This window comes from Cololabis saira, chromosome 15, assembly GCF_033807715.1.
Source record: "Cololabis saira isolate AMF1-May2022 chromosome 15, fColSai1.1, whole genome shotgun sequence".
Lineage (NCBI taxonomy): Eukaryota > Metazoa > Chordata > Actinopteri > Beloniformes > Belonidae > Cololabis > Cololabis saira.
In genome coordinates, this window is record NC_084601.1 from 30,611,629 (window position 1) to 30,628,872 (window position 17,244).

Genomic DNA, 17,244 nt, shown 5'->3' on the forward strand with positions numbered 1-17,244 from the left:
CATCAAGTATTCGCCCTTAGGGACTTAAGCACTGCTTTGCCACGTCAGGCCTCCACACAGGACAGCTGGAGCTGCTATTTACAGAGCAGACACCAGCAAACCTTTCTCACCAATGAATGAAAATCAATTCAATTTCAATTCAATTCAATTCAATTTATTTGTATAGTGTCAAATCATAACAAAGGTCATCTCATAATGCTTCACAACACGAAAAACTGAGATAAAAGTGATTAATTTTTTAGTTTAGTTTAGTTTATTGTTCCTTTCAATTCCCACAAACCCAAAGTACAAGTGTAATTCGTCGGTGTTATACAAAAAAATATATATCCTTTTTGGTATATATATATATATGTACATATATATATATATATACAATTTTAGCTAAAGACCAAGGACCAAAAGGTGTAGACTGAAGCCTAAGCTTATGACGCCTACCCATTTCACAAAATGTTTTTAACTTTTATAAACTAGTGCAATGTCATTAATAAATATCATTCCGTACAGTATTTGTATAAGCAATAATACAATAGTACATACACATACCTACATACATACATACATACATACACACATGCATACGCATATATACATACAAACACATGTCCATAGGTACATGCCTATGTGTATTATCCCTTTGTTTTATATTTATTAATCATTTTGTATTTATAGGTGCTTTTGAATTGTAAAAACGTGCTACACATTGTTGTTTAACGTTGGTTCTTGCCTTTGTTTTCCTTATCATAAGTGTTCCCCTGAGTTCATTAGATATAACACATCGTAAAATAATGTATAAAAACATAAGCATTAAAAAAAGATCATCATCAGTGATAAAAGTGATCAGATATCACACATCATAAGATAAAAGAATCAGAAAACATCAGCATTGGAGAAACAGAAGAAGAGCAAAACATCCACAAAACACAGCAACATCAGGCTAGCTGACTCTAAACATAAGATTTTTCATAGAAGAAGTTTTTAAGCCGACTCTTAAAGGCAGAAAGTTTGTCCGCCTTTCGGACCAAGACTGGAAGATTATTCCAGAGGTTAGGGGCCTGAAGTTTGAAGGCTCTGCCTTCCATGCTGCTCTTGGAGGCTGTAAGAATCACAGTGGTCTAGCAGGATCGTAGGGGACTATGAGTTCTTTGACGTACGATGGAGCCTGACTATTCAGGACTCATCAGCATCACAATCACTTGTCATACCGGTACCTGCTCTCACAGGTTATCAAAATCAAAACAGGTTTTATTCATTTTGCTTTTGAACCTTAAACTGTGCATTCTGATTGTGGGGGGGGCAACCTGTGGATCCTTACTTGAAAAGATTTAAACCCACCGATGGGATACATCTGGCTCTTTCTTGTCAAGCAGAGCTCAGTATAATAAGTACAGATGTGCAGATCAATACTGGAATATCGATACTTCCGATACCAGATCTGTACGCTCTAAAATTGATTGTCAAACTAAAATATTGATACTTTTGATAGTTCAGTCATTGTGGTGATGTATATCATTAACAGGAATATGGTGGAAAGTAACTAAATTAAAACAAACAAACAACTTTAATCTAAATGACACGCTGCTGGTAGGAACTACTTTTTTTCATTTTCATTTTTAAAGTAGTTCTTATTTTTGTTTATTATTCTCTTATTTATTTTAATGATTTTATTATTTTACTTAGGATCTTCTTTTAGAGATGGAAACTCCTTTTTTTTTTTTTTTTTTTTCTGTTGTTGTAACAGCTCGTCTATATTGTGAACGAGGCCGCTACCTCAGTATACTTCTGACTTGAAAATTGATAGCTAAATAACTGATGTCTTGTATTTTTAAACAATCTAAAATACACCAATTTTTTTAGATTTACTGGGTATTTGCACCATGTATCGGTATCTAATCGGTATCGCTGACACCAGCCTGAATTTTACTGAATATCAGATCGGAAAGGAAGCCGGTGGTATCGAACATCACTAATAATAAGCTGGTCATGTGATGAACCCACATTATGAATCTGCGCTAACTGCTAATGCTGTATGTGTTTGTTGTCCAGCTACTGAAGACTCTCAAGAGACTGGGGGAGGTGCCCATGACTGTGGACATACTGGTGGTAAGGACGCCTTGTAAACTGGGATATGTACATGGGATGGTGGTGGGGTCAGGTCAGGTTTCACAACTAGGAAATGATCAACAGAGCTGAACATGTTTCCTATGAACCATATCGCTCAGCTGAACTGTCTAAAGCGCTGTGACATGTAGTGAACATGTGCAGCCTGACTATCAGACCCCCCCCTACGCACCACGGTAAACCAGGTCACGGATGTTGGTAACTTCTCTGCTCTCATTGTCTCCCAGGAAACTGGAGTGGGGAAAGCTGTGAACTCTTTTAGGAAACATGAAGTCGTCGGAGAGCTGGCGAAAAGCCTTGTAGCCAAATGGAAGAAGCTGGTTCCTCAGCCTGCAGACAGGTAATACCTGCACATGTGCATGTCTGACATCTGACCACCTCAGCGTCTGCTGTCTACACCTGTAGTGGTCTCTGTAGTCCACCAACTAACATGTATCTGTCATATGTACATAGAACTCTTAATTCTCCAGGTAACGGATCACGAATACTGATATATCTTGGGTTTTGGACCTTTGACGATATACCTGTGCCTATCCTCTCTCTGTTCTCCATCCTCTCTTTTCCTGCTCTGCTCGGCTGGCCCTTGGCAGGAGGGTCCTCCCTCATGATCCAGGTCCTGATCCAGGTTTCTTCCCTCCTAAAGGGGAGTTTAGCTGCCGTTGTGTATGTAATAATTGCTTGGGGGTCATGTTCTGGGTCTCTGGAAAGATCCTAGAGACAACTTGTATTGTAATAGAGGCTATATGAATAAAATTGAATTGAACTGAATGTGTGCCGCCACATGAAACCAGTTCAAACGAACATCAGGTCTGGTTCTCACAGTTAGATCCAGAAGCATTTGGACTGGACCAACGTTTTTATAATTTTGCCTTTAATGCACCATCAAAAGTATTTGGACAAAGTGGCATAACTATATATACATATACATACACACAATATTATAATTTTATTTTGCAACTACATTTAGCTTGATACTTGGATTCAGTTATTTTGCAGTTAATAACTGGCTGGAGTCTGAAGTCTGGGCATGGGCTGTTTCTTTCTTCCTCCAGTTTCTCTTTGATCTTCTGATGCACATTTATCCTGCTTTCATCTGCTCAAAGAATCTGATTACAGAAGATGGGAAACCTGTTTTATATATGTTTTCCAGTCAAGTATAATTAGTATTTCTTGTTCTTGAATGTTCCTGGTGGTTTGGATGTTGTGGCAAACTCTGTATTTACATTTATGAAGGACACCACCCTGATTCTAGATGTTGATGATGGCCTTCCTACCTTCTCCGGAGTCATTTGATTCCTATTGTTATTCTGTTATCATCCATTTTAGTTGTCTTCCAGACTTGTTGGTCTCTCTGAAGTCAGCAGTGCATCCTATCTTTTTTAAGAATTCAACAACTGTTTATTTAACCACAACTAAGGTTTCTTCTGTTATCTTTCTTCCCGTCTAATGATAACATCATTGACATCACCTTGAACCATTCGCATATCCAGTCAAAGAGCTGCCGAATCAATACCTGATATCAACTCTAGACCTTTAATCGACGTTGTTTGTCATAAACTAACAAGTGAAAGCAAACAGCGCTGTGGTAGTTGATTCATGGGAGCCTTCATCTCCATGACAGTTGGGCAAACAGCCTCTTCTTAGGAAGGTGATGAGATGATCGTGTAACTTTCCCCGTTTCTGTCTCCCCCTCAGACCAAACAGTCACGCCAAAGACGCCTCCCGCTCGCACACAATGGCTCAAGTGCACGAGTCAGGTAGTACAGGGGGCCACCGGCGCCACAGAGAGCCCTCCCCCGAGGAAGAGCCCTCGTACATGCTGGAGGAGGAGGATGAGGAGGAGCAGGAGCAGGAGGAGGAAGAGGAGGAGGAGGAGGAGAGAGGCTACCATACCAACTACTCCCCATCGCCTCCTCAGCAACACCAGTACAGCCCCCCCCAGCGAGGGGGCTACCAGTCAGACGAGTACGAGAGCCCCCAGCAGGAACCCGAGCCCAGCCCGCCTCCCCCGCCCCCCCAGCCTCCCCGCAAAGATGTCCGCCACGCCAAACCCAGCAAAGACCCGAGCAAGAACCACCACCACGGCGACCGGAACAAGAGCAGAGACGAAGAGCGGCAGCAGCGCCACAGTCAGATGAGCACCGACCGGGGAGGGGGGGACGACGGGAAGAAGTGCAGCGCAGACAAAGAGAGGCAGAAGAGTCCCGTACAGAAGGCTGCCAAGCACAGCAAGAAGTCCACGACGCACGACGGCAAGAGGCAGGAGAAGAAGAAGGGAGGAGACGACGGTGAGTCTGGTTTCCATGTTTATGGTTCAGTTAAACCTCTGGGAAACAAAATCCACCAAACACAGTTTCATAAGAGGTTATGTCACACAAAACACGCCCAGAACACGATATCATCCTCATGCGTTATGGTTTTAATGGTTTTCTGATGAATATCACTGATTTCCAAATGTAAGAATTGAAAGAGTAAAGAAAACAATAGATGGGTCTGTAGTTATGTATGATTTAATGACTTTTCCAGTCAGATGGATGGATGGATGGATGGATGGATGGATGGATGGATGGATGGATGGATGGATGGATGGATGGATGGATGGATGGATGGATGCATGATGGATGGATGGATGCATGATGGATGGATGGATGGATGGATGGATGGATGGATGGATGGATGGATGGATGGACGGACGGACGGACGGACGGACGGACGGACGGACGGACGGACGGACGGACGGACGGATGGATGGATGGAATGATGGAATGATGGATGGATGGATGGATGGATGGATGATGGGTGGATGGATGGATGGATGGATGGATGGATGGATGGATAAATGGATGCATGGATGGATAAATGGATGGAATGATGGATGGATGGATGGATAAATGGATGGATGGATGGATGGATAAATGGATGGAATGATGGATGGATGGATGGATGGATGATGGATGGATGAAAGATGGATGGATGGATGGATGGATGGATGGATGATGGGTGGATGGATGGATGGATGGATGGATGGATGGATGGATAAATGGATGGATGGATGGATGGATGGATAAATGGATGGAATGATGGATGGATGGATGGATGATGGATGGATGAAAGATGGATGGATGGATGGATGAATGGATAAATGGATGCATGGATGGATGGATGGATGGATGGATGATGGGTGGATGGATGGATGGATGGATGAATGGATAAATGGATGGATGGATGGATGGATGGATGGATGGATGATGGATGGATGATGGATGGATGGATAAATGGATGGATAAATGGATGGATGGATGGATGGAATGATGGAATGATGGATGGATGGATGGATGGATGGATGGATGGATGGATGGATGGATGGATGGATGGATAAATGGATGGATGGATGGATAAATGGATGGATGGATAAATGGATGGATGGATGGATGGATAAATGGATGGATGGATGATGGATGGATGGATAAATGGATGGATGGATGGATGGATGGATGGATGGATGGATAAATTGATGCATGATGGATGGACGGACGGACGGACGGACGGACGGATGGATGGATGCATGGATGGATGGATGATGGATGGATGGATAAATGGATGCATGGATGAATGGATGGATGGATGGATGGATAAATGGATGCATGGATGAATGGATGGATGGATGGATGGATAAATGGATAAATGGATGAATGGATGGATGGATGGATGGATAAATTGATGCATGATGGATGGACGGACGGACGGATGGATGAATGGATGGATGGACGGACGGACAGACGGATGGATGGATGGATGGATGCATGATGGATGGATGGATGGATGGAGGATGGATGGATGCATGATGGATGGATGATGGATGATGGATGCATGGATGGATGCATGATGGATGGACGGACGGACGGACGGACGGATGGATGGATGGATGGATGGGAGGATGGATGGACGGATAGACGGATGACAGATAGATTGACAGCTAAAGTTAAACGGTTCTCTGTTAAAGTGTAACACAAACTCGTTTTTATTTCCCTGGCTCGAGCTGTCGTCTCGTTAACGCGCGTTAATCCCGCAGCATCAGCCGTGTTATCGTCAGGCTCCTCCCACCAGGCGTCCCGTTTCCACGGCCACCACCACCTGCTCGCTGCAGCATCTCCAGTTGTCATGACGACAGGGGGAAGCTTGGAGCAGATGACCACGCTCACTCTGGTGTAGCAACAGCGCTGTAAACAACATTTACAAACATCTGCATCCGGCCAGGTCCTAAAAACATCCGTCCAGTGGTTGACAGACGCAGACGCTTTGACAAATGTCCTTTTTGTTTGTTGTTTAAAGAAAAATAGTTTCAGACTCGTGAAACGAATGTCTGCGAGTGGGTTGACAGATTAACTGTAAATCATAAACACAAAGCTTACAGAGCAGCTGCTGCAGAAATGTAGTGCGTGCGTGCGTGCGTGTGTGTGTGTGTGCGTGCGTGTGTGTGTGTGTGGTTCCACAGAGAGAAGGACTTCCTGTTTCAGATAGATGATTCATTGGAGTCAGCATTGATGAAACTCTGATTGCAGGAAGTCACAAACGAAACAAACTATTTCTCTAAAGTCCCTTTCTCAGCTTTCTTCATCTTATTATTTTTATTAAACGGAAGCTGATAAGTGAACATGGATGTTGGCAGAAAGGCAGTATATTACCAAATCATTTTCAATTGTTTATAATTATGTAAAGATAAAGATTTCAAAATGTAATTCAGAACTATTCATTAAGACCAAACTGTAGTGGTTTGTCCTTCAGTCTTCTCCAGACTTGTTTTATTGCTCAGAAATGTCAACATCATTGCCGGCTGTAGAGAGGCCGCTGGAGGTTTTAGTATATCCCCCGTAGGTTTGGATCAGTCTTTCTCCATCTAACTTAACTCATCAGCTGATTGTATTAAAGTCACGGTAGCAGTACTAGTTCTGGCCACATGGGGGCGTTTAGATCTCACGTGTTGCTGCGTTGAAACTTTAATTGACATTTTAACATGAAAGAAACTCCTTTGTGCTGCTCTCATGTTTTGTTAAAGGCCGGTTAAGCCATAACAGGTTTGACTGTATTCAGTTGATACCTCCTTATCATGCATGAGTACGCCGTAAAAACCGTCGTACGTCCTCGGCTCTCGTCTCGATGGAGGAACCAGAAGCAAAAAAAATTACCAGTGTCATTCGTTTTTCTCTCATCATATTAAGAACAGACAGTCGCTGTTTTTTTCTTAAAGAGATTGTAAGAAACTATGTCTTCCTCTCCATCATCCACCTTTCGCCTCTGTGTTTCCAGGGCGATCACGAGCACCAAAGGACTCGCCGCCAAAGGAGGAGGAGGACGACTTCGAGATGCCCACCATGTCCTTCGAGTCCTTCCTCACGTACGACGCCCCGACGCCCGTCAAGAAGAAGAAGAAGCCCGTGCCCTCGTCGTCGTCGTCACACGGCCGGCCTTCTCACTCGTCATCCACTTCCTCGTCAGCGTCCCGCCACAGTCGCACATCTCCGCCCGCCGCCTCCTCCTCCTCCTCCAAATCAAACAAGTCCAACGGCGCCCAGAGCAGCAAGAGGCCCCATTCAGACTCCAGTTCATCGGCGGCGGCACCCAAACCGGAGAAACGCAAGAGGGTGAGGACGAAAACACAGCTGCAGATAATTATTACTTGGGCTGCAACGATTCCTCGAGTACCTCGAGTAACTCGATTACAAAAAATGGTCGAGGAATTTCCTCTTTCTCAAAGCCTCGTTTAAATAAAAACTTCACGTTTCGCACGGGTTCTTTTGTATGTGACACAACGTGCTAACAAGCATGTGTCCCTTATAAAGCGGAAGAAGACGGCGTCGCGCTTTTCGTAACGTGTGTGAACAGTTTAGCTGCACAGACGCCAGCCGGGCCGACAGTGATGCAACAATGAGAAAACGCAGCAAAGCAAAAGTAATAAGAGGAAGAGACAGAAGATGCCGAAGCAGTGGGATTATTTTAAATTTAAAAAAAATATATATATATACGGTATATATAAAAATAATAAAAAAGTTTGAAATATTTATTTATTTATTTTTTATTGGAACAGTTTACTATTTGCATAATATGTAAATAAATGTCCATTATTCTTATAAAAGAAAGAAATAGGTTGTTTTTAATCAAGTAATCTGTCTTGTTTTCTATTGTACATTTATAATAGGGCTTTAATAAAGCAAAAATAGGTTTTATCCGATTCATTGATGGAATATTTCATAAAATAATTGATCCCCAAAATATTCGATAGCTGCAGCTCTAATTATTACACCTCTATTCAATATAAGGGAATATCCACCACAAACACGTGGCAGGCAGCTTTACTGTGGTCATTTGTCTGTTTTCTTAATAGATAACAGTGACATTAGTTTATTATCCAGCCTCTGGGTTTGTCCCAGGATGCTTTTGTGTTCAGACCGCACAGTTTAACTTCAGCGCTCAGATTGCTTTCAGCCTTTTTTTTTAATCCATGACACAAAGCCATGCTTTTATTTTGTAGATTTTTTGTTGGAAACCTCACAGATACCCAGGTTTGGAAAGTTGAGGGTCTCATCAAGCTTCTCTACCACTTTATAAATCAATCTAATCCATTATATGTGTTAAAGAAGAAGCTTTGAGCACTTTCATACTCGTTGTTCCCGTTTTGTGCAGGTTGTTGAAGCTCTTCCCACTCTTCCTGAAATCCCACTACCAGCAATTCAGCCCAACTACAGACCGCTGCCTTCCATCGAGACGCCGCTGTCCCCTCAGAGGCGCAAAGGTAACTTTAAAGACGTACAGCTGTGAATGCTGGCTGTCAGGGCAGACCTGTTGTACATGTATATGCATAAAACGTGATGCTGCTGGGGGCGAGGGTGGGAACTGACGGCAGATTACAGGTCTTTCCTCATGCTTGTACCTACTCAAAAAAAGTGATTTGTTATTTTTATTCTTGAGTGTGCAGCTGCAAACATCTGATACGTTAAAAGTTTACCCCGTACTTCCACTTCACCTGAGGTTGTAGGTTCGTCATCCAAATGTTTTTCTTTGCATTCTTCTGATTTCATCCCTTCTGTCTTGACCCTCAGTTCCTGTCTTCAACGACGAGGAGGATGCAGGCTTCACGGGGAAGCGCTTTAACTCCAAGATGGTGGTCTACTCAGGGTCGAAGACCTCCTACCTGCCCAGGATGATGACGCTGTACGAGCAGTGCATCCGTGTGCTGCAGAACAACATCGACTGTAAGTTGCTGCAGCCGTTTATTTCAGTCACGAGGCGTCAGAGGTGCAGAGCAGTAGCTCGGCCTCCTGTGGGATGATCAGAGATGCATATTTATCTCATATTACTGCCCACCTCCACCTTTGCAGCCCCAGTCATGATGTAGAATATCTGAAACAATCACCACAGCACTAGAGGGGGGGCCAGTGCACTGAAAATTTGCGACTGTCCGATAACTCCCAGCATTTTATTACCGCCTTTCATTCCCAGTTGTCTCACGTTTCCATTATAGTTTATAAAATATGTTAAATCACTGGATTTTGTGGACCATCAGGCGCACCAGGTTATAAGGAGCATGATAAAACATATAAAGTGAAACAAAACAGTCCGGTAAGTCTAACTTTATTCAACTTATTCACAATAACTCAGAATATCATTCAGCTGTAGCTAAAACAGAAAAATACTTTCATGTTTTAAATCATTCATCTTCCACAAATCCACAAATAAAAAGTGGAGGAGGTAAGCGTCCTGTTCTCTGATTGGTTCATTGTTGCAAGCAATAGCGGACACCTGAAGTTAGTGTGAGGTTAGAACAACGTTGTATTCCAACATTTTATTATAATAATATTAGGATACAGATTTGAAAATTGGGTTTATGCTAAAAACCTGACGTTGATGTCTAATCACAGTAAGGTAACGTGGACTAGATGGTGGATGATAGTTGCTTGCAGCGCTACATAATTAGTTATCTAACATTAGGTTGTTTAGCGTGACGTCATTTCTAGGCTGACATCACGTCCAGGTCCGACCCGGCTTACAGGCATAGCAGGCACCGTTGTAAACAACATGTTTGAACCCGTGAATCTCTTTACTATAACCTCCTTTTTCAGAAAGGAACCATTGAGGGTTAAAAGGGGTCTTAACGCTTTCAACTCGAATAGAGTTATTACAGTTAATACAGAGTTAATACAGTTCCATTGCTTTATTTTTTATTGCACTGTCCATAGCGAGCGGCGCAGAGCGACGCAGCGCCGTTTCGAGCTGGATTTTTGTCGGGCGCCCTGTTTCTATTTTCTTCCTGTCGCTGGCGTTGAAAGCCGGTTGAAAGCGCTGTAGGAAACAGTCATTCCAATACAAGAACCTCAATAAAGTGGCAGCTGCTGGAGGGAGATTGCCAAGGAGCTGGAAGGTTCTGATAAAATAATAAGATATAATAATAAGAATCTTATTAGGGCTTAATTTGTGTCAGATTCTGCTGGAACAAGATCCAGCACCTCCTTTTATCCATATTCCCTTGGTGTTTTTTTCTCATTGAAGTTCATAGATCGTCTGTTTGTCTATTTCGGATGCATTTAATCAGAAAAAAAGAGAAGAGGGCCCTTTTCTCTGCGCTCCTGATCTCCTGCGCTGTGCGTCCCCGTCACTGTCTCCATCACCAAGGTTTCCCAAATCCAACTCAGCCTGGATCATTTCTCGTGTCCTCTGCTTTTTCCCCACATCCCAGTAATGATCTGACATGCTGACATGTTTGCTGCATTTAACACCACACGCCCCTCACTCACGCTGTTCGCTGTTTGATTGCGTCACCACACGCTGTTATTAATTGTTGGTTTTTTTCCCACATACAGGACCTTTTCTCTCCCTCCCGATGTTCCGGGACCTATATAATAATAATAAGATAGTATTTCTTCCTGCCACTTTATTGAGGTTCTTGTAGTGAAATGAGGAGGAATCATAGAGATAATACTCATTTCAACTAACTGGATCAGCCGTTCCTCATCCGTGACTGTTTCCTACAGCGGTTTCAATGCGAGTGACAGGAAGAAAATAGAAAAACATTTAAATATCACAATATCAAGCTTGTTTTCTGTTTAGAAAGTACAAACGTAGGAAGATTACAAGTAATCACCCATCTTTTACTTGTCCCTTTACTCTTTATTTTAGGAGCGCACGGGTGGCTGCTGCGGTGAATAAAGGCTGATTTATGGTAACGCGTAAAATCGACGGCGTAGGGTACGCGGCGACGCCCACAGTTCGGTGTGCGTCGCCGCAGACCCTACGCCGTAGGGTCTGCGTTGGTGTAACGCTGAACCCAAAGTCAGCCTTTTAAAAAGCGAGTTTCAGCTGTGAATCAAAAGAACGTGGGGGGCGATAACGCGTTCAGTGTGGACAGAGCGCGTCCGATGCCACGCAGAGCGACGCTCGCGTGCAGTTATGACAAGGTGTAAGTGTTAAGTAGCCTAATGTAAGTTAAGTAAGTTAAGTTAAGTTAATGTAATGTAAGTTATTAATGTAAGTGGCAGGAAAGCGCTACTTTAGTCTCAGATCTGTTGAAACAGAGAGGTACACAGCACTGTCACAACATCTGTCTGGCCCCGGAAATGACTGACGAGGACGCGCAGCGGCGCGCGTGACGTAGGCACTAAACAACCTAATTGTCTGAAGCTGCAACTCGTATCCAACCAAGGACCGACTTTGATGTGTCTGAACGGTCCGATCATCGATCAAACGGAGCGGCTTCGTAACTACCAGTCACTAAAACTCCACTAATTCTGACATAAACCGGGTAAGGCGATTTTTGAGAAAAATTAGTGGAGAAAATACGGTAATCAACAGGTATTTATGTTTTTAAGCAGAGTCCTGTTGGATGAGTTTGGGCAGTGAGCTTGTGGTTTGATGAGGAGAGGGGGGGGTCATTATTCCTCAACATAAACAAACACAGCCTGCTGCAAACATGTGACTGTGAGGCTTCTCTGTGTTCTCCTCAGCCATCGCGGAGGTGGGAGGGGTGCCGTTCGAGATCCTGGAGCCCGTTCTGGAGAGATGCACCCCGGAGCAGCTGTACCGCATCGAGCAGAGCAACCAGGTGTGTGAGACCTTCAGCTCAGCATGAGACACTCATGACAAATCATGCGGTTACACATGTTGCTTCCAGAGCGAGCTTTGGTCATTAACCACTTCTGTGAAGCGTAACTGAATTTCCATCCATCTAAACTATTGTGCAATTCTGCACATCTGTAATCCGTCATCTCTTTCTCCCTGATGAGCCTCAACAAGCTCCTCCAAAATCTCCCTCGTGCTTTTCTCTCACATATTAATAATATTGGATTATTTCTCTGATTATCTTCAATTAGAGTAAAATCCTACTTTTGTTTTTGCTCCTTCAGTGCTTCACGGAGGATTCGGATGAGCTGTGGATGCGTCACTGTCAGCGGGACTTCAAGCGCGAGTCTCCTCAGGAGTTCGAGTCGTGGAGGGAGATGTACCTGAGGCTGCACGACGAGCGCGAGGAGCGGCTGAGGATGCTCACCCAGAACATCAGTTCTGCTCACGCCAACAAGCCCAAAGGCAGGTTTTTCTCACCCAGGTTTCACATCCGTGAGGATTTTAAGAAGGCAAAAATTTGTTTGTTTACCGAGTGTTGTCCTCTGGCAGGGCGGCAGGTGAAGATGGCGTTTGTGAATTCAGTGGCGAAGCCGCCGCGCGATGTTCGCCGAAGACAAGAGAAGTTCGGCACCACCAGTTTGTCCACCGCCGCCTCCACCGCCGCCGCTTCTCCCATTAAGTGAGTGCAGAGATATCGTCCTCATGCGCCTTGGTTTTAAATGATTTTCTGATCAATATCACTGATTTCCAAATCTAAGAAATGAAAGATTAAAGAAAATAATAGATGGGTCTGTAATTATGTATGATTTACTGACTTTTCCAGTCAGTTTGGTGGATGGATGGATGGATGGATGGATGGATGGATGGATGGATGGATGGATGGATGGATGGATGGATGGATGGATGGATGATTTGATGGATGGATGGATAGACGGGCGGACGGACAGATGGATGGCTGGATGGAGGGAGGGATGGATGGATGGATGGATGGATGCGGGGATGGATGGATGGATGCATGGATAACTGGATGGATGGCCATCGTTTTTTTACTTCATAAGTTTTGTTCAAATTGAAATGAAATTTTGACCCGAGTGCAGTTTTCCCCACTTCCTGTCTCCTTCAGAGTAAGACCGGCGATGTCAGACTACTCTGGCGAGTCGAGCCGCTCGTCTTCCTCTCAACCCTCCATGGGCTCGTCTCGCTTCTCCGCGGCGAGCGGAGGAGGTGGAGGAGGAGGAGGAGGTGGTGGTGGTGGAGGAGGAGGAGGAGGAGGAGGAGGAGGTGGTCAACCTGCTGTCCGGGAAAAACCACAAGTCAAAAGTGAGTGTGCCGCAACTTTGACGAGTTTCTGATTTGAAGGATCTGTGTGACCAACTGCGTTTTCTCCCTGTCTGCTCTGTCCCGCAGAAATCGCCCCCATGATGGCCAAAACCATCAAAGCGTTCAAGAACAGATTCTCCCGTCGGTAGTATTAGAGAGACAGAATGTATTTTATCAAATCCGGCTGTTTTTAACTTAAGTTTAACACCGTTTTACTGGAAACCCTCTTTGCCTGCACACACGACGCACAGCCTTCATCCAGACCTTCCAGATGTCACATGAAATTATCAGTATTGGTGGAAAAACGCTTTCTTCTTCTGTTCCATTGTTTCGGGGAGGGGGGGGGGGTTACGTATCGAGAACCCACATCATGGTCAAATCCTGTTTCAAAGCCAAGTCACCATCCTTTCAATGTTGAAGTAACTTTAACCGGAGTGATGTAATCTGACTTCACCGGCAGCAGTTACACGAGTCGCTCAAAGACTGGAAACGAGCAGAACCGGCCCGGCCAATCCGGCTCAGCAGAACCTCGACCAGCCTCAGATTAACATCTCGTCTCCTCTGTTTTAAACATGGATATGAACTTGAACATTATTGACGTATCGGCCAGGATCAGTTGTCCCCGGCAACGGGTTTCCTCTCGTTGTGGAACCAGTACAGCTGCTGTTTTTAAGCCTCCGACAAGACTAAGAAACGTGGTTCTGTGGGAGTTGTGGTCCAAATGGGTCCCTAAGGAGGAACCAGGGTCCTTTTAACTGTGACAAGGTACAAACATGTATAAAAAAGGGATGTTTCTCCCCTTTCGCTCACTTAACCGCTGTCTTAACCTTGTACATAGAAAGTACAGATTTTCACGCCAGCACTCAAAGTAACACGTATTCTTCCTCCCCTGAGTCGTGGTACTGATCCAGTCCCAAGTACGCGGTGGTCTTTAACGCTCTTCTTCACATCGCATCTACTGAAAGAGGGAAATATGACATTTGGTTGTCGGTTAGTATGAATTTAAGATGATAGCAACCTTAAACGTGCCTGGAAGCAACATACCCATGTTTTTACCCATGATTCATCTGTAGGAAACATATCCACCCTCGTGCTGAAGTGGAACGACATTTTTCAATCTTGTCGGAGGTTTAAAATAAGTTTCCTCTGAGCTAACACTAAATCCTTTACGCTGCGACACAAAGCTTTCTTTCGTGACGGCGGTTTACACATCTAATAATGGACTTCTAGTAATATTGCTTTTAATTACATTTAATTGATTTAAACAAAACAAAGAGACAGGCACATCCTGCTAGGGAGAGAGGGGCGGAGTCAGGCCAAGCGGCTGACTCCGCCCCCAAAACCAGCTGCTATAAACAGAACTGTAAACGTGTAGAAAAGGTCGTCTATCGTACTGTATCGCTGTGGTTTTCACAGACATCTCACTTAGATGAAAACAGGCCGTAATATCTCCCCCGAGCTTCAGTCTACCAGTTTCACCCGGGGCGACCGCGTTCCAAAGGAGCCCCAGATTAACGCTGCATATCAATGTTCAGTTTTTATCCACTCACACTTCTCTGATAGGAGAGCTTTCTGTACATAGTCACGGTGATGAGTTTTAAAATGAGGAAAACAAACTGAAACGTGCGAATCAAATCAATGAAAAGGCACTTATTCAAAGTAGCTGTGAAGGCGGTGCAATCGCCGTTTCGAGCCTTCATGTTCCTTTTCTAATTATTTTTCTTTTGTAATAATGAAGGTACGATGGATACTGTGATAATCACTGCGTTTTGGAGGTTTGGGCCGGATCCTGCTGAGCTGCTCTGTTTCCGTCTTTGTGATGAGCTCATAAGCTGCTGGCTGCAGCCTCGTCTTTATCACACAACGATCACATCTCTGTTGTCCCATTTAATCCAAAAAAAGAGCAAATAGGTACATTTCCCAACATGTCAAAAATGATTGATGATGATTTTTAATTTAAGGACCAGTCAGTTTTTATTCTCCTTTTTGACCAAATGACACTACATTGGAAAACTTTCACACTTTCTCTGTTTTTGTCTTTTTATTACATGCATGATGCACATTCGGACACTTGAGCTGCTGCAGAACTCTTCTTTTTTAGTCACCCTTTACTGCAGCACCACTTCTGGTCACATGGGGTGGGGCACGGATCTGCTGTGATGACAAAAGAGCCACTGGCGACTCTGCGTCCTGTTATACCACTTTGTTCTTCCAGAGGTGCACTTCCTGTCACATGAACTTTCTTGTAATAATCGCCCCCCCCCTGTTTGGTCAGAAGTCGCGTTGCAACATAAGGTGGCTTTTTAAAAAACAAAGAACGAAAGTAGGGAAAAAGAAAAACTCTGCATACTAATCATGTTTGTGTGCATTTTCAATGTGTAAAATGAAATCAGAGACACACATTGTTTTAACTCTCCTGTGGCTTCGGATCATGTTTTCCCTGCTGTTGAATGTGTGCAACGCTGTTTTTATCTGCTTCACTGTGACAAACGTTCGATTGAGGGCCGACGAGTCTGTAGGAAGAACAATAAGGAGGGAAGCTAATAGGATCCCTGGGCTTTTGTCGCCATCAAGGTGAGATGTATTTATTTTCAACAATGGGACCTGGTACACCACAACATGGGCCCCAAGTAGATAAAAAATGTAATTTTATTAGATTTTAATAAATGTTATATGGTCATTTTTATTAAAATTGACTTTTGCCCTTAATTATCTGTGAGCATATTTTTTTGGTCCTCTCAACCTGCGACTTCTCTCTTCTGGGCTTTAATTATGAAACCCCACCCGAGTGGCTGCTGTTGTGGCCGTCATTCATCCCAGTGCAGTTTATTTATACGTAATTTCATGTGTATTTACTAAAATAAAAGGCTTTTACAATGATAACTGTTTTGTACAGCCCGATCCCAAAGATGATGCTATGCTGTTTAAAAAAAAAAAAAAAAAAGAAAAGACATTTGGTGATCTATAAACCATTTAAGGTCAGTATAGAGGGTCTGCATTGACGCCACTTTCCCACTGGACCACGCCCCCTTACTCGCACTGAGTGGCAAAAATGGCTGCAACTATTGGAAAAGACGGGTTAACAGACGATTATGGGCTTAAATTAAAGGCAGTTGGACTTGACAGTGACCCGTACAGTTACCCGGAGAACCAGTGGTCCATGGACATTAATATTTGGCCAAGAATCAAGTTTCCTGATATTTACATGTACTTAATATCTACGCTGGGGAAATACACGAAGCAAAGCTTGAAGGCATACAAAAGTTTTGACGCTTGGTCCTACTTCAAGACAGGATTTGTTGGCGAAATTAAAGCGATGAGGACACCGAACTTTATGATCTGACCATTTAACGTTAGCTACCCAAAAATCCAGCATTACCTGATACAAAGTGGGAACCACAAATCCACGTTTCGGTGCCTGGAATCCAGTTGTTTCTGGGAATTGCAGCGATCCATTTGTCTCTCTTAAGCTTATTTTTCGGCAGTCTGTAAAATGATAATTACGATTTCTTGCTAAAGCTATGAGTACAGTCATACACAACAGCTCTTTCCCATGTTAGATGTTTTCAAGTTGCTCAAACTGCCATTCAGTCTTTCTGCCATTCAGTCTTTCTGCCACTCAGTCTTTCTGCCACTCAGTGGGCGTAACCCGCTGTGAAGTGGCATCTGTGACGTCATGCGCATTCCCTCTAT

General features: G+C 43.8%; 1 protein-coding gene across 1 annotated transcript in view; it reads left to right on the top strand.

Annotated features, from left to right (window-relative positions):
- Positions 1-16,260, top strand: part of eloa (elongin A) — a 19,401-nt gene extending 3,141 nt beyond the window's left edge. The window contains exons 2-12 of the mRNA XM_061741293.1: positions 2,044-2,100; positions 2,346-2,458; positions 3,814-4,406; positions 7,426-7,760; positions 8,800-8,908; positions 9,216-9,368; positions 12,114-12,211; positions 12,513-12,693; positions 12,781-12,910; positions 13,355-13,551; positions 13,639-16,260. Of these exons, the coding sequence (XP_061597277.1) occupies positions 2,044-2,100; positions 2,346-2,458; positions 3,814-4,406; positions 7,426-7,760; positions 8,800-8,908; positions 9,216-9,368; positions 12,114-12,211; positions 12,513-12,693; positions 12,781-12,910; positions 13,355-13,551; positions 13,639-13,700 (2,028 nt within the window). The 3' untranslated portion in view covers positions 13,701-16,260. The remainder of the gene's footprint in view (positions 1-2,043; positions 2,101-2,345; positions 2,459-3,813; positions 4,407-7,425; positions 7,761-8,799; positions 8,909-9,215; positions 9,369-12,113; positions 12,212-12,512; positions 12,694-12,780; positions 12,911-13,354; positions 13,552-13,638) is intronic.
- The last annotated feature ends 984 nt before the right edge of the window (positions 16,261-17,244 follow it).